This window comes from Melanerpes formicivorus, unplaced genomic scaffold, assembly GCF_026170545.1.
Source record: "Melanerpes formicivorus ecotype bairdi unplaced genomic scaffold, bMelFor1.0.p_v2 SCAF_7, whole genome shotgun sequence".
NCBI lineage: Eukaryota > Metazoa > Chordata > Aves > Piciformes > Picidae > Melanerpes > Melanerpes formicivorus.
In genome coordinates, this window is record NW_027142359.1 from 26,456,465 (window position 1) to 26,476,875 (window position 20,411).

General features: G+C 44.8%; 1 protein-coding gene across 8 annotated transcripts in view; it reads left to right on the forward strand.

The window, feature by feature from the left end:
- PTPRF (protein tyrosine phosphatase receptor type F) overlaps positions 1-20,411 on the forward strand; it is a 430,746-nt gene that overhangs the window by 310,662 nt on the left and 99,673 nt on the right. For all 8 annotated transcript variants that reach the window (XM_068141543.1, XM_068141542.1, XM_068141545.1 and 5 more), the window contains exon 6: positions 9,034-9,222. In XM_068141543.1, the coding sequence (XP_067997644.1) occupies positions 9,034-9,222 (189 nt within the window). The remainder of the gene's footprint in view (positions 1-9,033; positions 9,223-20,411) is intronic.

Sequence of the window (20,411 nt, forward strand, 5' to 3'; positions counted from 1 at the left end):
GTGCTAATAGCATGTCACATCAGTGCAGGTGAAAGCAGTGTGGAAAATGCAGGGGATTAATAGATGACGTAGAGTGCAAGTAAAAGCTGTTCCTGTGCTTTTCTCTCCAAAGATTGAAGTTTGGGCTATGTTTCAGGGGGAGTGTGTTTATATATTCTGACATTAGGAAACGTGGAGTGGCAATAGTTGTGTTGTGTTTCCCAGCATAAACTATTAAAAAGAAACAATGGTTTGAAAACAGTTCTACAGGCAGTTGTATTCAACAGCTGGTACCAACAAATGACACAGTCCTGCCTGAAAGCACAGCATGGTTGTCTTTTACTGTTCCTTTACTACAGAGTCTTAATAGCTGGCTGCAAAACCCTTCTGAATTCATTCTGCTTGAAGAACTTTTGTGAGGTTCTTTTTCAATGCATACTTCCAGCTGATGAGGGTTATGTTTTTTTCTAAGTCATAGTGACAGAATCCAGGCTTATTTATTAGCTGTTGGATATGATTCACTAAAATCTATTTTTATCTGCTTGAAATTATGCTGTACTTTTGGGGGAGGAAATTAAAACAAAAACCAACACCAAAAAAAACCCCACCACCAAACAAACAATGTTTTTTTTTCCTCATCAAACAAGGGTTTAAAAAAGGATGCTTGCTCAGGCAGGAAATCTTGAAGATACCACTCATTTTACTTGCATGTAAGCTCCTCCTTGCGCACATCCTTTACATTTCTTGCCACAGTTTCTGCTGTGCTGTACTCTGAAGCCTTAAGTGAGTGTCAGTGCCATACAAGCTAAGCCCTTTTTAGTCCTTCATTAACATGAGTGACTCCTTTCTGTAGTCTCTCAGGAAAATGCTTGTTTTGACGTTTCTCTGGCTTTGAGTTGTCTGTGGACATTGCTCTACATTCATGGCACAACAGCGGGCTTCGATTTGAAGCAGGAGGTCTAGGGTGTTCCTCACCTCTTAAGGGATGTTATGTCACACTTCCCACCACGCCAAGAGGCTGTCATCACTTGGCAGAGACTCTGCCCTGTGGCACAGAGCCTGTTTAACCTGAGCTGATGAGCTTCTATAATTTTCCTTCTTGAGTTTTTTTATCTCTGTTAGGTATATTTAGTGTAAGTCTTGGAATTAGGACCAAGACTGCAAGTGTGACTGTCATTGCAAGGAAGCCAGAAGAGGTAGACAGGGTGAAGGATGGTGTTGGTAGTAGGGATTTTGTAAATGCCATCTCAGACTGTTGCAGTCTAATCAGATAAAAGTATAAATTGTTTTCTTCCAGGATGACTTGAGGTCTCCTAGCTGACAGCAGACTCCACAGCTAACACATACTCAGACGAAGTTGTTATTACTTAGAAAGATTCCTAAACAAAGAACGGAAAGAGTGGATTTTAGGTGCAAGCCTTTAATTTGCTCAAGTTTGTGACTGGGTCTGAGTCAGCTTCAGTAGCTGTTAATCATCTTTGTGTTGCCCTCTGTCAAGCGCAGGTCACAAGCTGTTATCTGTGAAGGAGAGAGGGAATTGCCTGTTCACTACTGAAGCTATGGCTCAGCAGATCTTAGCAGTGTTTATGAAGACCCTGCATCAAAGGAGTGCAAGGCCATGGTACTGGAAGTGAGCTTCCCCAGAAGGACCTTATTCATGTTTTCCGTTGGGCTGTGCTCAGGGGTCAGCCATACTGGATAGAGACAGCTGTAGCCTCCATCAGTGCCTCTAGAGCTGTGCTGCTTTTTTGGTATTCTAGCCTGAATCTAGGCTGAATTAGCAACCCCATGAGAAGCTTTGCTGTGACTATGGCTGATATGTGGCAGTGTCCTTTGTATCTTGGAGGGCCTTGGCAGTGGCATGCTGCAACGCTTCTTAAAGGGAAGGAGTAAGTGTTTCCTAATGGAGAGCTGGCCCTACATTTGTGGCACCATGTTTTGTCCTGGCCAGTTCCTTAGGGCAGGTTGAGAGGTATCATGAGGCATGAAAGAATGTTATTTGGATGAGAACAGCATCTCTAAGGGCTGGGAGGAAAAATTTGTTTCATCCTATTGAGATACGGTGTCCCCCTTCAGGCCTGGAGAAACCAATGTTGTGTTCTGGGTGGGAGAGAGTACTGGGCGCCAGTGCACAGCAAATTCAGGGTGCTCAAGCCCTAGGAAGGTGGCGTTGCTGGAGCGACCGTGGGTTACCTTCCTGCCACAAATGTGGGAACACAGTGAGAAGCAGTACTGAGACTTGGCACAGGCACAAGCTGAACCAACGCTGAGGCTGGTTGGAAGGCGCTGCTCTGTCTTGCTCTTGGGAGCACACACCTCTCTGCAAAGCTGTCCTGCTCCCCTCTGAGATAAACAAATGCTTGGGAATGGCCAGCTGCGCTACTAAGAAGGTATCAGTGGCTTCTAAATGGAGATAATAGCTGTCCAGCCAGGAAAGGACAATCTTAGGAGTGCCCTTCCGGCACCTGAAGGGTAGAACTGTCTCCGTCAGGTGTTTTATGGACTCATAACCTCTAGAATGAGCCGGTCCTTTGAGCTCCCACGCTGTGAGCCCCCAGGGCAGGAATCTGCCTGACAGTTTATCCTCTTCTGCCTTGTCTAGTCTCGTATTTTCTTGAATTTTCCTTACAGTACTTTCTTTGTTTTGGACTGACTCAGATTCTTTCTTTTGTGAACTGTTTTGCTGCTGCTGCTGCTGTGATCTTTCTAAGAGATAGCAAATACTTTGTTTACTGTAAGCTCTTGTGCAGTAATTCATGTGGTTACACCATGACACAGAGAAGTCCTTCTGGAGCTTGTTTCCACACCCACCCATTCATCTGTGCCCTTCTCCCTATTTTCAGCAGGCAGCTTCAACATGTCACGTTGGCATGATGTCATACAGAGCCGTCAGATTTGTCATTAAAAGCCCTGTCATCGATAGATGACTGTTTGTATTTTCTGCCTGCCTGAAACTGTTTTATACTTGCTAACCCAGTAATTAAGACTTTGCTGCCTTTGAAACAGGTTGGTTTCACTGCCCCACCTTTTCCTTAGGCAATTGCAAGGCGGTGCCACTGTCGACGGGGCATTTGTTAGCCTGCATGAGACCTGGCTCTGGCAGCCAGCGCACACAAATGCACTCCTTCTCCCACCACTGTCTGCAGGGGCAGTAACCCAACACCAGGCAGCCCTTGGAGACCATGAAGGGGGATAGTAATTTTGGCATACCTCTTAGAGGGCTTTCGTAAGAAGGAGGATGCAGGAAGAGAGCGTCACCTCAAAATGGCTGATAAAACCCTCTTTGTGCAGCTTCAGTTGAATGTGAACAGAGCAGTGTCAGGGTTTTCTTATCATGTAAAACGATGCCATTCTGCTGGGCTGCTGGATTGCTCGGCTGCTTTTGATTGTCTTGCAGTAATTGAATAGCCACGCTGTGTAACCTGTGCTGACGGAATTAGGGATGTTTATTCAGCAAACAGATGTCCTAGATTGTGCTGTGCTTATGATCTTACTGCCTTGCATCTTTCATTAGTTAATATTGCCGACTAGCCAGGCTATCTTCCTTGCACTGACAATTTGTGCCTTTGCTAATGTGTTTCAGTGTCTCAAAGGGAGATTTGGAAGCCTGTAAAATTTGTAAAGTGATGCCGTTGATCCTTCAAATACAAGTCTGTCAGTAGATGAGGGTTACCCCTGCAACATCCTGTGTTAAATTGCATCAAACTGCTGCCTCCTACCAGGAGCAGTTCAGCCCTGGTGACTTGAACTGGGTGAGATCCCAGGCTGCCTCACCAAAAGGTTGGGAACATGTGCAATAGCTTTTAATAGATGCATCCTTCCTGCCCCTGCGCAATGCTGACCGCAGTCAAATGCATTTATCAGAGATGGCTCTGCCCTCAATCCATTTCCTGGCTTGTCCCTTGCACCACATGCTCCTGAGTGGCTTTAGATACCTGGCAGAATCGAAAACAAAGCAGCTCTGTGTTTTCATCGTTCCTACTGAGCCCCTAAAATTGATGTTGAACTGGAAGTTCCTCAGCTGACACAGGCTGGCAGGAGCCAGTGGCCCGGATAAGTCATTTCCAGTCCCGTGTGGGGACAGGGCCCAATATCTCACTTGAAATGAGTTGAGAACACCCCTTCCAGAGGGACAGTGGTTTTGATGGATTGTAAGAGGTTTAGCCTCACAGCTATAGCTGTAATGTATAGAAAAGCTACTTTTTGCTCTTTCAAAATTATATTGGGTATCACTTTTTTTTTCTCTCCCTCAGCAGTCTGAACAATTGGGCTCATGATACTAAACAGGCCTGGCTTTTGCAGGAAGAGGAATATGACAGATAACTCCCATAAACTTGTTTACAGTTTGCACTATCATTTCTAAAATACCATTTCCTACATCAACACAGGGGAAATCCGGAGTTGTAGGGGGAAGGTTCTACAGGTGCTAAGTCATGATACGACCCCCAAAGTACAGTTGCGTGGCTGCAAAACTGCACTGCTGCACAGGGCTTGCACTACTAGGAACCCCTCCGAGTTTTCTGTTCTGTGAGAGATTACAAGTTTGGAGCAAAATCCTGGGAGTAATCCTGCAGGATTCAGCCATCAACAGCTGTGCTCTCCACAGACTTCTCTGCAGGCCTTTTCTGCAAGCAGCTGTTAGCCACATACCATTCCATGCTGGGGCTGATTCATGCTTCTCATAAGACATAAATTGCAATTGCCTCTGTGTCCCTTATCCTCACTTGATATTTGGAATTATGCAGAAAATAAGGATGCCCCAAAGGCTATGTGTCTCATGGCAGCATCCTCAGGGAAGGTGATTTTCTGGGGAGCTGCTGAATGAGTTGTGTATAATTGCAGCCACTCTAAAGGAGATCTCAGCTCTAGTTTCAGGCTGTGGGAGAGGTTTCTTACCTTAGCTTTTTCCTTGGGAAATGTGTGGCATAAAAGAGCTGTAAGAGAAGAAGGGTTAGATTTCTGTCACCTCAGAAAGGAGATTAGCAAAGGGAGCTGTCAAGTGAGCATGAGATATCCTCTGCACATGCTGTCATGGTAGATGCCAGAGGGACATTGCTGGCTCCTTGGTGACTGCTGCTAGCAAGACCTCAGCCTAGCCATGGATTTTCTGAGTTTCAGTTTGCAATTGCAAAACCCACTAGTGGTCTTTTTTCTCTCTCACACTGTTTCCTCCTCATTTCCTCCTGCTTCTCTCTTCTCTTCCTGCTCTCCTGTCATTCGTGCTACTGCTACTGTAGTCCATGGAGGGAATTAGAGCTTGCAATGCCAGAAAGACTCCTACTTGTGTATAGATTTTTGCATGCTCTTACCTAACCTGAGATACACCACTTCTGAAAGTATCTGAAACCCAGAAAGAAAAACTGGTTTAGATAGTCTGCACTTGAAAGCAGATTAATAACCTGTTTTAATGTGTATTTAAAGCACACTAGCTGGCCTTGAATAAAACCAAGTGCTGACAAACTCATTTTCTGGAATAAGGTTATTCGCATATTGGCATGAATAGAAAGATACCTATTACTGACAAGCTCCATGTGCAGACAAGTTAGCACAGCTAGCAGGGGCTGAAAGGAGCTGAGGCATGACAGAGCCTCATAATTAGACCTAGATTAGACATTTGCTGGCGGCGAAGGCAAGGCAAGAACAATTCTGAACTCCTATCGTCGCCTGTAGTGTTTGAACTCGGAGACATCCCATGCTGTCCCAGTGAAGTCAGCAACACCAAGCCAGGCTGGAATGAAGCCCCATTATCTCTACAGGAGCATTGCTGACAGGGCAGGTGTGAGCTTGTGCTGGGCTGTGCTCTGTGATGTGACCAGCTCAGGTTTTTACCACAGCCACTCTTCTCCAGGAGGGTTCGGAGTGGGTGCCAGAGGCACACGGTGCATGGAGAGGACCCGCAGTGGTTAAGGTCTCCCATTTCATGATGGTACAGACACCTTGAAGCCTTTGGATGAGAAGGCTTCATCCTGGAGAAGATGCTCATCCTCCCCTTGAGCTTGAGCCCAGTGCAGGTCACCTGGAGCTACTCCAGAACTAATAGCAGGTGAACCCCAGCCTGTGGGCATCTGAGCTGCCATCAGTCTGACTGTCAGATTTTCCCTTTGTCTCATCATGCAGTGGTGTGAGCTTAGAGTGCAGCCTCCTGGAAGCACACTGTTGCTCTTAAACACTAATGTTGGCTCTAGGTTTGCTTAACAAGGGCAAGTCCTTGCTGCCTGTGTGTTTCTATAGAAGCAGGTGTGCCAGCGCTGCTTGTGTGAGTTTTGGTGGCAGTGTGGTCATAGCAGATAAGCAGGTTTCAATCTCCAGGCTGCGTGGGTATTGGGTTGTACTGGTACCATTGCTAGCCCAGGCAACCTGCTGTGTCTCTGATTACACAGCATGCATCGCTTCTCTACTACTGTCATTTGCCACTACAGTTTGCAGATTATATGCAGTTAAGGCGGAAAAAACCGTGCGCAGCATGAGCCTTGCATGCTTGCCCGTGCCTGCCTGTCTGTGTGCAGCTCAGCACGTGGGCTGAGGGTCATCACGTGGTAGTCACCTGTGCCCTCTGTCCAGTTGTTGAGTGCACAGCATTTTCATGTGGGCTCTGTAATGGCTTGGGCTAACAGGGGGTGTGATAGGGGAGTGGCACTGCTCATCTCCGTGCGGTCCAGAAAAGGCTTGATAGAAGATCTCTAGTATGGCAGGGGTTGTTTTGCTGCTGGCTCTTTGTCATCAGTGTCTCTCTGTTGTACCCAGTGAAGTCAAGGTTAGATCATATAAATTCTGCTGGCCTGTGGCTCATCACAAACTGCCAATTTTAACTGTACAGCCACCTCCCATGGAGCAGGCTGGCTGGGTACCTGCGGATCAAACACTACGAAGCATTTTCTGATCTCTCTCGTTTCTATGGGCGCAAAGGATCGTTGCAGATGGGAAGAGATTTCTTGCACACATCTGGCTTTAGGTTTGCCTTTAGCTATGTGCTAGGCCTCCACGCAGACTTTGGACAAAGCTGGCTGGGTAATGCTTAGCTCAGTGCATTCTCTGTAAAATCTTGAACAAACCCAAAAAGATTGTCGATGGTAATGATGGTGATTAGATAGATCACTTCAGGGTTTCCAGCTTCCCCAGCGTAAACATCTGCTTTCAATTCTGTAAATAGCAAGGTGCTGCACTTCAGGCAAGCTTGGCCTCAGTCCAAGGGAATGTCATTGTTTACTGTTTTTCCTGTGTATCTTCCTTTGCTCTTCAATCTATACCATGCAGTACTTTGGTGTGTACCCTTCTTTTGTTTCTCTTCAGCCATGTAAGGAGTATGCGCTGCGATTGCTCAGTATTGAATGCTTCTGCTGTTGTTTGCTGCTGAATGCTAGCTCTGGTGTCATTCCAGTTAAGCTCTATGTACCTTTTGTCTTTGAAAATCAATGGAAAGCAAATTAAAAAAAGGACTAGTTTTCATGGTGCCTTTCATTAAAAAAAAAAAAAAAGAAAGAAAGAAATTCAATTTATGTTTCTTGTGATGAGAGAGGTTTCTAGGGAGGCCAGTCTGGGAGAGAAAATATGGTTTGTGCTTTTAATAAGCATCAGGAACTGGGTTTTTTTTCCTTTAGGAAACCTTGAATGCTTCATAGTCACTCTCATCTCAACAGAAAAACGGTATTCCAGGGCATTGCTTTGTTTGCAGCAGATGTTGCCTTGCGCTGCAGAGTCTTGATTTGCAAACAAGTCAAGGGTCTTGGGGGGGATTCTCCCGAGATCTTGGGGAGAAGTAGGCAAGATTAGCCATCACAGGCCGTGCTTGTGCTGCAGGTAGAAGAAAACATCTATGGTGGCCTGTTGCTAGTACTTTCCTGTCAGGAGTAAGTGGTATGGTTCCAGATGTGTGGTGATAGCAGGAAAAATCAGATTGCAGCACGTTCAGGCTCCTGAGATTTGGGAAGACGCTGGTGTTTGTTTAAACACCGCAGTGAGGCAGGAGCCCTGCGGAATTGGATTTGCCAAAGGTTTGCTTAAGGTCCCTTAAAACTGGGAAAAAGGAAGCGTACTGAAAGTAATTGAGTTTCTCTTGCTTTAAAAGCTTCTTAATGTTCTTCAAGTTGTTGGTTTTGGGGATTGTTGGGGTTTTTTCTTCCTTTTATCTTCTTTTATTATTATTTTTTCTGTGAAAATACGTCCTTTTGGTTGCAGTTCAGGCTTAGAGTCCAGTACATCTTGCCACAGAGTGAGTAAATGAGCTCTGTTCTGCAGCTGCTATTGAATGACGGTGTCAGAGCGTGCCTTGGCTTATCAGTGAACGCTGCCTAATGTATTCCACCCAGCCTACCTGAGCAGGCTTTGCAGCTGCAAACCCAATTAACTGTTTTTGTACCAATGAATGATGGTAGCAGTGCTTCATCTTAGAGTATTTCAGTAAGACCTGAAATACCTGCACCCCCCTTGCTCTCTGCAGCCCTGAAAATGCACCAGGAGCTTGCCGTGACACAGTCTGGCAAGACGGCTCATGAGCAGAGTGTGGCTCATTAGCTTTATACTCATTAGTTTCTAAAAGCCTTCTGAATCAGATTTGAGGGCATGAGGAAGAGATTTACTGTCTACCCTACAAGTGTGACAGAATGTTTCTAGTCGAAAAAAGAGAGAATGGGCCTCTCTGGACCATTCTAAGGGGTTTTATTGTTTAGCTGTTGTTTTTCAAGATGCCTCAAACTATTTTGTTTTGTGTTTGTCTGTTATCTCCAGCTTAGTCCTCCCACAAAAAAGCAAATACCTGCTTTTACTGAATTATTAACAACAATAGATGAAGCCTACGTATCAATGAAAATTATGGACCTTTCCCAAGGCAATTGATTTAAACGGAGTTAAATTTAGTGGAAGCTTCTCTTGGTGTAATGAATGCTCATTATAGAGCCTAATGTGCTTTAAGGGCTTGAAAACCTTCTCAGTAGGGAAGTCAGGCTGCTGTTTTCCAGCAGAGTCACAGATGCTGTACCACGGCACCGCTGTCACTACAGCCGTATCCCATTGCTACACATTTCTCTTTAACCTTGTGTGTGTGTTTCCCTCTTGCAGAAGACCACCTCCCAGCTGGCTTCCCGACCATTGACATGGGCCCACAGCTGAAGGTGGTGGAAAAGGCCCGCACAGCCACGATGCTCTGTGCTGCCAGCGGAAACCCTGACCCTGAAATCTCCTGGTTCAAGGATTTCCTGCCTGTCGACACTGCAACCAGCAATGGGCGAATTAAGCAGCTCCGCTCGGGTAAGGCAGCAAAGCAAGTAAGCTTCCCCTGCCTCCCCTCACTCTTCCTCCCTTTTCTCATTACTTGCCACTGGTGTGTCTTTTCCTCTGAAATGCCATTCTAAAGCCAAATGTCAGTGTGGTTTAAGCTTGTTTCTTCTACAATATAAAAACAGGTTTTGGAGATGATTGTCTCTGGCAGAGTATCGTGGCTTAAAAGGAGATGTTAGAGTGGATATGCCTTTTGGAACATCACCTGGAGTCCTTCTTTGGTAGACCATGTTGACATTGCCCCAAATCTTTGGTAGTCTCAGACATTTCACTGCCAACTCAACAGGTCTCAGGTATTTTTTGCTAGGAGCACATTGCCAATCAGGACAATGAGATACTGGGTGAGACTTCACAATCAGTGGTCACATACTGCTTCACTCCTTACACAGACTCTGCAAGACAGTGCTCTGCTTTCTGTTGAGATCTTTATCACTCTTGCTGTGTGACATCACAGGAGGAAAGAAAAATCCAAGCAGCAGCAGTTCTGTAGATTTCAAAGGAAGGTGGACACAGCTTTGAAATATAAGTCTTTCGGGGTTTTGCTTTTGGTTTTGGTTTGAGGGTTTTTGTTGTGGTTTTTGTTTGTTCGATGAGCCAAATACAAGTTTTTGCAATACAGACTCTTAGTTCTTGTGAGTGGCTAAGAATGCACTAATTTGAGCAAGGAACTTCTGGTTTTCTGCTGCACTTCGAGGTCTCCCAGGACTGTGAGGCCCATTAGAGAAGTAAAGAAAATAAAACATCACTTTTTTCACTGATGAAGTGCAGCTCCCCAGCGTGAATTGTAGTGGCTATTTAACAGTGCACAACAGCACTACGCAGCAGCTTTAGTCTGGGGGGAAAAAAGCCCCCATTACCCTACAAGAAATACATATGGGAAGAGAATTGGAACAACTTTGGTCTAGAAGGGTCTCATGCTTAAATAAAAGGTAGGCTTCCTTGCCTGGGCACTCAAAATCTGTTTGTTATGAGTGCTGCTGCCAGGGTAACACCATCTTCCTCCTAGCAAGGTGAACATCTTGACACATTTCCCCATAGCAGGAGCCCTCTGCATAAATTTGATGGTACTTGGATGATAAGAAGTAGGCTTGTACTTGGGGGAGTGGGTAATGAAACATCACTCTTGTCAAAAATAGACTCCAGCCTGACACTCCTGATCCCACCTTGATGTACAGTGAGCACTAATTATACTAATGCATTTATAGCTTATGAAATTTCCCAGTGACCTTTAGCTTGTCTCCCCCACAACATGGTTTAATCTTGATCTGTTTGTGCTGAAAGAAAATATCACACTTGTTAATTATTCTGAGAAGCTTTAGGAAGCCATCAGTAGGAAAGTGCACATGGATGTGTTTCACTTCATAGCTGGCTAAATCAACATCAGAAATTACCATAAATGAGCAGCAAGGCAGCTCCTGATGCACTTGCTGTATGTTCTCCAGTCTTCTTTTCACAGGCTTCTCTACCAGCTGCTTCACAAGTTTGGTGAGATAGAAAGTATAAAAACAAGCTAGTAAACCCTGTCACTGTGTACAAGTTTTGCTTCTTATTCACTGTTCTTGAGCAAGAGCTCAATTGAATATTTCACCTGGGATTCAAACTGTAGAGCTGGCTGCTTGCTGAAGGCACAGTAATTGCCAAGGGAAGCATCAAGGGAACCTTTTAGAAATCAATGAGCAGCACACATCCTCAAACTCACCAAAGAAATTGATTAGCACTGTGATGTAATGAGGGAGGTCTCCACAGTTTAATGTAAGAGACTTCCAACTATGAGTAAAGGTTCATTTTCAGGGACCTGGTGAGACAATGCCAAGATTCACCAGCATTCTTCTCCACCCTGACAGGAGATGGGAGCAAGAAGTTTACTGCTTCTCAGGGGCCAGAGATTCAACCCTTGCTCGCATTTGTGCCTTTTCCCTGTATTTGCAGTTGGTGTGAAGCAGGGCTTGCACTTTGAAGTGCCTGAGTCCCGCTTACCTGACTGCAGTCACCACGTGTGAGCAAAGTGATGGGTTGGGCAGACTCATCCATTGTGCAAGGTACTAATTGAGCTCTCCAGCGCTACAGCATAGTGGGGCAGAGTTGTTTTTCAAAGAAAAAAAAAGAGAGAGAGAGAGAGAGAGAAAGAAAAAAGGCAACTATTTAAATAGAGACCTCATTATATGGGAGATTTTAATAGTTTGCAAAGTCTCTGCTCCATTAAGATCATATCTTACAGCCAGTCTGGCATATCTGCATGAATGTCAGTTTGTACTATCTCAATCTAAATACATGCTCATTTGATTTCATTTAATTAAAACCCAATAAAAGCTAGACAGATGTAATATAGTTAAAATAGCTACAGCATGGTGTGAGCCCTGCGTTGCATAGGCAGAGTGTCCGACCTTCAATGAGTACATAATACATCATTATTCAGACGTACCAAATATAGGTCATAAAGGTCAAAGCAGCTTTGGAGTCTGCCATAAAGAGGGAGCTGAGGGATGGTTTAATTTTGTCAGGTTCCTAGTGTGGAATAAATAGCTAGAGGTGAAGAAGCAGCATGTTTGGGAAAGGTGCTCTCTTCTGACACTCACAGTTATGTGGGTTGGGAGTGCTCTGGGGGCTTTGGGCAGATCCCTGAACTTGTACTCAGATCATGTGCCCAAGGGCGCTCTGAATGTCAGTTTCTAGAGGTCTGTTCATCTTCTGTCAAGGTACTAGAGGGATTATGGTTTAAGACAACCAAGCTGTTGTATTAGACTCTATTTAACCCCAGAGGACTGGAGGACTCGTGATGCCTTTGTCAGGAGCAAATACACAGCTTCTAAATCTGCCCTGTGTCCTACCGTCCCTCATTTGCTAATTAATCTGTATGTCTGTAGATGCATTTTTCTCATTAAACCTTGAGACATTTGGCATAACTCTTTAAATTTTGACAACTTTTTTTTCCCTTTTCTCCCCAATACCAAGATCTTTCCTGAAAATAATGCTTAGTTATTTTTGAAGTCCAGCTCTTGGGTAGTTTTGCCAGTATGTGTTGGGCTAATTGCTCTAGAGATGAGAATGCAAATAAATACAGGTTTTAATTTCCATTATCACAGACCAAGGCAAAAACAAGGTCTTTGCTGGCTGTAGCAAAATTCTTCCTTGCTCATCTTGCTGATACTTCCCATGTCTTGTGGAGAGGCTGCTTTTCTGCAAATTCAGTGGTTCTGGACAGATCCCTGTTCTTCCCCAGGGCACATAGCTTCAGTCACTGCCTCTCAAGTCACTGACACAGGATCTAAGGCTCGCTCTGGGCTGGGAAACCTCTCCAGCATGCTAGCTCATTTAAAACCTGTTTGGCTGACCTGATTTTAGAATTACCTGGACATCATAGTATTGCAGGTGAGTTCTGGCAGCAGGAGTCAGTGCTACACGTCTAACCATGTTTTCAGATTATTTGATGATGTGCCAGAAACTCTCACAATACAGATCAGATAGCGCCAATCCTTCAGAGTTCTTCTGTAAAGATTCTTGGATCACAAGCTCCTGAAGACTTCAAAGCAACTTGGATGGTATTCATACTCTCAAAGCTCTTGAATGCTTCCAAGTGAGTTTCATGGTTGAAGAACTACTTTGCCACCTTGCTGTTATAAACAAAGCATCAAATTAGAATAAATAACTATTCTCAGTGTTAACCTATAGATATCTTTGCCATGTAAGGCAACTCCAGAAATTGAGGGAGTGCTGTCACCTTTCGTCTAGTAAAGAACTTGGTCTTACAGCAAGTATCATTCTATTTTAATCACCATCAGTTATGGAGCTGTGCCCTAGCCCCTTGTGTGACTTTCAGGCAATTAAATGCAAGTAAATTATCAGAGAAGGCTCTGCAGGTGACTTCACTCACTCACTGGAAAAGAGCAGGGACCTCTAACAAAGACGTAGTGGGAGCTGGCTCACTGGATCACCTTGCTGCATTTATGCTGTCAGAGTTACTGGCAAGTATTTCCATTTTAGTTTTTATCCCATAGCTAGAAGTGTTACTCATTTGGAAGCCCAACATATACAGAGCAACTTGCCAAAAAAGAGGTGGTGCCTGTCCCAGTGGAACAGCAGTGATGGCCATACTCTGCTTCACTGCTAATAGCTAGCAGTCTGCAGCCAGCAGAAGACATTCTCCTCTGGCAAGAAACAGCTTTGAGTCCAGGCATCAGATGGGCATCAACTAGATCAAGGTGTGTAAGGACAGCACAAAAGAAGGGAGAATGGATGCTTTCTCAGAAAGGACATGGTTTGAAGTAGTTTTGTGGTAAACCAGCTGACAGCTGAAGTTTTATGTCCTGAAAGAGGCTATGCTGCACTCTGGGTCTTCTTGTGAGGCATACAGAGCCATGATGGGATCCATGCAGACTTCCTGTTGAAACTTGGTGGCATGAAGGCAGTCCTTCCTGTGGTACTTCCACTTCTGAAACTAGTTTCCCCTAAAACTCTGTTAGGCAGTAGCTGAATGCATGGTCAGTTTTCTGGGAGTCAGAGGTACATTGCCATAGTGCCCAGCTGCAGCCAGACAGAGCCTTGATTTCTCAGATGTTGCTGTGGTGATTTAGGTTCTTACAAGGAAATGGTGCCTTGTTATGTCTGGGGTGAGTCTGTGTCAGTAGAGTGAAGTCCGTTCTCCAACAGAGCCTTTCCTCCACGCTGAGAAATACTGATGCAAATAGTCCCATGGGGTTTTCCAGTGTATCATCCTATGTTTTGCCTTGTTTTTTCAGTGCCTGACTGTGTGCTTCCAGTACACAGAGGGTGTCAGGGTGAGCTTTCATTCCTGACTGAAGTGCGTATATGGGTAAAGTGTCTGTCATCACAAAGGGGAAATGAATGCTTCTACCTTAGGAGTGTTTCAGACCTTGCAAACACAAGGAGTTGGGCTTAAAGTTTGATCTTTGGCTGCCCTTTGCAGAAAGCAGCCTGGTGGGTGACCATGGGGCACTAGCAGCCATTCGAGTGATGGCACCTCCATCACTCCATGGACTCTTCTGATGTTAACACTCTGTGGCCTGTGTGCTGTGATTTGATCCCTCCGAGGGACACCCTGAAAGGACAACAGCCAGAGATGCATAGTCATGTGATGTGAAAGGCAAATGGAAACTTTATTCCTTCTGGATGAGGAAATCTGGAGTCCAGCAGAAAAAGCTTGTGCACTCTCCATAATGATGTCCTCTGAGTGAAGACTGAATGTCTTAACTTTGCAGAGGTGAGAGAGACCCAGAACAAACACTGTGCTAAATACAGCAAGCCTCTGTGCTGCTCCCACAAGGGTTGGCTTACATTCAGAGGCCAGGAGGGTTGGGATTTAATGCAGGCAAAATCAAGCTGGTCGCACGTTTCAGGGAATCTGCTTCAAGTGTACAGTTGCTCCTAGAGCTCTGTGTAGACAACTGCATACTAGAGAAAGGGTTTAGCCTCTGCAGGGAGTAGATTTAAAGATTTGCTGCAAATCTTTTTGTTTTAAGGGCAGAACAATAAACCCTACTGCAGCCAAATGAGAGAGAAAGAAGTCCTGTTTTCTGCCCCTTGGGCTTGTACTCAAAGTCATTGCACCATTCCCGTGGGAAGTGACACACTGTGGTAACGCTTTTCTTAACTCTGAGAACTGTGCAGGGGGACGGGAGGGGAGAGTCTCTAGACCAAACAGAACAGAAATAACACTTGGCAAACTTTCCAAACAGGCAAAGAGGAATAACCCTGTTTTCCACGGCTGTGCTGTTCCATATGAGCATCTCTGGATATAACCATTCTGTCAAGGGTAGTCGTAGTTACTAAGCTAGATAAATAAGCAGCAGATTTATTGTTGCAAGAGAGAAATTACCTACTGCTTCAGTCACTGCAAGATCTTTCCTGATGCTTCAGTAATCTGTGGATAAAAAGCATCAGAAAATATAACCAGACATAAAGTTAAAATGGGGTAATGTCATCTTGGCAGAGGAAAATGCTGAAATGAGTACTCTGAATTGCTGCTCCTGCTTAAAGAAAGGACTCAGTCTGCCTAAAGGAAGGGTATTTAGGAAAGATAAAGAATAAGTGTAAATACTGTAATTGCTTTTTAAGAGGCAGGTTAAACATGCTTAAAATATGCCTTCTTTGTATTTACAGAAATTCTTTTCTGTCTTTCTTTCCCATTGGGTGATCATTGTTGTGGATAATGGAATGAGCTGTAAATCTGAGATACACGACACTCTTGTATGCATACTGGTATTTATTAATCAATACACTGAACATGATTTGACACACTGTGTCCTGTTTAACCCTGTTTTTCTGTCTGTTTAAACTCCTCAGTTTTCTTTGGTAAGTGCTTGGTATTCAGATCTTACAAATCTGCATAAAACCAACACATACCATGAACTGCCTACAGATTAAATCTGCATGAATCTCTCCCTTATACTAACAGCCTTCATATGTGCAAAATAAGACCAAGGGGACAAAAGTGGGGTTTAGAAGGGTTCCCCGCCAATTTGCCCAGCTGGAGCATCTCTCCTTCAATCATGCTTCATTACTGGTTGCACACTGAACTCAAGACACTGACCAGTGGATCCTGCACTTGCTAAACACATTGACCTCATAAGACAAACCTTTATAGATCGTTGCAATAGGATAACTTAACCTTACAACCAGATAAGCCCTCCTTATAAGAAACTCTTCATTATAGCATGTAAAATTATCTCCAGTACCTTATAAAGAGGGTAGGGATTCATTTCTCCAGCTAACACCCAAATTAGGCAGGAACAGTAGAGGTCTGGCTAGCGTGCCAGTGTTACCAGAAACTACTTCATTTTGAAACATTTCTTTATGTAAAGTTAATTCTGCATGACACCAATTTCTTTGCCGGAGGGAACCTGATGCAAGGGTTATGTGAATGCAGAGAATGGCTCAAAACCGATTTGTTCCACTCTCCCCTCAGTTTAATTTCTTTAAATGAGCAGATTTTGTCCCACTGGTCATTCTAACCTCAAAGCAGAATTGCACCTAGCGCCTGCAATCATGCGCTTGCCACGCCTTCTGCCCAGCACACTCACGGTCACACAGCCCCCAGGACACCCCCTCCCTGTTCTGTTTGAGGAATGAAGGGGCACTGCACCATCTTCCCAATGTGTCCTCCATCTCAACTGCTTGAACAGTGGTGTGGGTGAATGCAAGTGGTGAGGCCAGCCAGCAATGCCACCGTGGCAGCTTAGTTTGCCCCCGCCCCATTCATGGGGGTGGTGGCTTTAATGGCAAGCTGCAGGGCTGGATGCTGCACTCCTGGAAGCGATGAGCTTTACTAACCTCCTGAGAGTGTCACTCTGACTTTTATTGCACATTGGTTTCTTTTTGTTTATTCCTGTCGCGCTAATACAAGTTCTAGCTTTAAAAAAAAACAACTTTCTGCTTTTTAGTTATAATTTTCTTCCTTTCCTCTTTGTACTAATGCTTCTCTCTAATCTTATTTGCATTCAAATTACCTCACCAGGTGGTACACCGATCAGAGGTAAGAATGCCGAAATGTGCCTCCAGTTGTCACGTCACTCCATCTCCTGTCTGCCTTGTCCCTTCTCCTCTGATGTTTCTCATCTCCAGCTTCTACTCTCAGCCCTAACTCTGCCAGCACTCTCGCTCATCCACACTCTCCCAGTAGCGTGTTTATTTTGGTGGGTTTTCAGCGTGGTTTCTTGTAGACTCATCCATTGCAGATGTGCACTGTTGGAAGGGGGTTATTCAACGGAAAGTTTGCAAACTGGAAAACGATCCCTGGCCTCTGCCAAGGGAGTGTTGGCGTCTCCTGCAGCTCCTGCAAGTCTCTGAACTCCCCATGCAGTTGTGGCCTCTGAGGTTTTGTGTCTAGGGTTTTTTAAGATGGATTGCTTTGGTAAGGGGGCAACATTTTCACAAGAGAACATTCAAATTGTTGTCTGCTGCTGCTGCTAGGCATGAAACTAAATTCTTGAAAGTTTGACCAAATTCAGCTCTGGGATAAGGAGAACCTTAGTTTGCACTCCTCGTGTTTGCCTTTCAAGTGTGGTAGCCCTCTGATGTGGTGTCAGCATGGAGAACCACTGACCCAGACCCCCATTTCTGAGCTGGACATGCCAATGTTGCTTTGCAGCAAAAGATTTGTTTTAAATAGAAAGAATCGGAAGCACATCTGGCTGCTTTAAGCCTTCATTAATTAAACCCACCCCTAGTCTGACAGCCCAGTGTGCACAGTCCCTGGCTGTTTTTCACAGCCTGTGTGCACCAGTAATGACTCTCCAATTGAAGCATTGTCTTTTCTAGCCTAAACACTCAAAACTGTCACTTCAGATAATCTTTAGCATGCTAGTGAGCGTTACGTGTGAAGGCCCTTCTGAATTCTCTTGTGATTTTGGTTACCCCTGTTGACTGACCCCTGAGTTTCTTGGCGGAACGACTACCACCTACAAATCCACATGACCTCGTTTGCTCGGTTTTCCCCTGTCTCCCCTTTCTTCCTCCTTTTCCCCGAATCACTGCTGGAAGTGAATAATCTGACTCTTTGTAACTGGTTCTGTTGCTGGGGGTTAATGTTTTCAACTCCCGTTAAGTGATTCCAGAGTAAATGCGAATTGCTGTTTGATGCATATTTGCATTAAGTTGCCTTTGTAGCAAATCTGGGTCAGGGAGAAAGACTGCAAACCTTTTTTATGTGAATGGGCTTATATATCTGTCATTCCTCCCTTTGGAAAGCTGGAGATTGACAGCTGTGATGTTACAAGCTCCTCAAACTATTTCTTCATCTCCTATCCCTGCTGCAAATCCTAAAATGAAATGACAGGTTGAATGCTAACTAGCCGAGCGCTCTGAGCCGCCAGCCCTGCACGCTGAGCGCGCAGCCGTCCCGAGGCCTCCCGCACGCTCGCCGTGCGCCCGCCCTGTCTGATGACATTAGTGACTCAGCACCAGAACCACATGGATGCTCCATACGTCCTGCTTGGGAACCGAGCACATCTCTGTGAAAAGAACCATCCATCTCATAACACATAAGTTCCCTGCACTCCGCTCCCCTTCCAACCCCTGTCTGAGTCCTGATGAGGTATTTTAAGAATGTTCCTGACATTATTTAAAATATGTGTCCCGTTTGAATGTCAAAGATGACATTTCAGTGAGAGCAAACAGAAGCCACGTGCTGCTCTCTGGCTTCTCCCAGAGGATTTCTGTCAGCCTAATGCCTTTTATTTAAAACGGAGGTCACTGAATTTCTAAAGATAATGACAGATTAGATGAAAGTGCTTTTATGATGGTGAGGTTGTGTCCATGTAGAAGTGACTGTTCTGCCATGTTCTATACCCAGCTGCACTCTTGTTCCTCATTAAGGTAAGTTTGATGCTTTGGAATCCATTAATTTGATCTGAAAGGAAGGGTGATCTAATGACTCTTAACGAACCCTTTTGGTAATAATGTTCAGGGGGGAAGGGGTGGCTTTGGTTTGATTTAATTGCTGCTGTGACTGTGTTGTTAGGAATTGTGTGTCTGGAGTACCTGGGAGGCTTGAGCATTACCCAAGGCCTTTGTGCTGGAAGAGCAGACAACCCACTCACAGGAAGCAGTGTGTGGTTAGCTAGAGGATGACCTGAGAAATTCTACCATGGACCCCTCCAAACAGGAGGACATTTTTCCCTCTAAACATCTCCTTTGAATTTACTGCCACATGTTTGGTCTTTCCCATCCAAGACATCTCAGGTTTCCCTGAAATGGGAGGAACTTCCATCTATAATTCAGAATCTCCATTTGCAGCTTCGCTCTTTACCCTCTGGGACTGTCCCAGAGAGTAATTTAATCTCAAAATCCCTATTTGTTTGTGAGAGAGATGTGGAGCTGCAGGTGCCCATCAGATTAGGCAATAGCTGGCTTCTTAAGGTGACCCACAGATACTATCAGCAAAACCATGTTTAAGCAAGCTCTGATCTATTCTTCTTTTCGGAGTAGAATATAAAATGTTCATTTTCAGCATTTCTCTGGAACTGAACTTGCTTAACCTTTAGTGAAACCTGGCTGCCTATTCCTGCCCCAGGCTGTAAAAGAAAGCAGAGTATGGTTGTGTTTCTGAACAATCATTAGATTGGATGCACACGAGGAGGTAAAGAAATACCATCTCAGGCATTATCCTTCCCCAGTCAGATTTATTTGTTACCTTTCTGTCACCACAGGACATATCTGAGGTTCCTGTACCTAAGAGTATTTCTTTCCTGCAGACATCAGGGTAGCAGAGGTCTGTCTGAATTAACTTTAGATCAGCTTACTTGGGTGTCAGAAGCTGTCTACCTAGGAAGCCAGGTAAACACCCGCACCAACCTAAGCGTAGCTTCAGCCAGACCTTTTCCAGTCCCAAGCAAAGCAGTTTAAATATAGCTGCAGTATTTCAACAGCATCCTGCAAGTTGGCATGTAAAGCTATCTAAAGGGATTAGAGGAAGAATTTTGCTATCTCTTTCTGAGCATGTGTTTGTACATCTCATTGCCCTTTGTATATGATAGGAATTTTTCTCCTATTTCCTGAGCTTCCCTACTTAAAAAAAAAAAACACACAGAAAAAAGGAGAACAATTCAAAAGTGAGAAGATAGGCTTGCAGAAACAGACAAAGTGTTGGGGGGGAAGTTGGGTGGGGTAGTGCCTGGAAATGTTTGTAATGCCATGTTTCTTGCTGTCAGGATTCAGACTGACTCTCGTCCTTTCAGAAGCACACAGAGTTGTTACTGTGCATTTCACAGCGCTGTAGCTTTGCTTCTCACGCAGAGTCCCCTGAGGTTTCCTGTACCTGCTGGTGTGAGATGAGAACATCCTGAAACTTCACTGAGGGGAGACCTTGTGCTGGGAGCACGCTGGGTCTTCTCTACTCCCTCTCTGCCCAAGTGTGGCTCGGTGGCAGCAGTCGAGTGCTATCAACAACCGCTTCTGGTGCACAGGAGACTGATTCCTCAGCAGCACTGCTGTCCAGAGCAGATCCATGCCGTGCCAATCACCATCCTCTCAAGCATAAGGACCATAATGAACACTAACAATGAAAATCTATTTGTAGTTTGTATAATTGGCAGCACAATTGCTCATGGAGGCTAAGTGCAGCCCTCCAACAGCTGGGAGACGCTGCTGTCATAAATTACAAAAATAGTGAATATGGGAAATGCTTATTTTCATTATTAGGGATT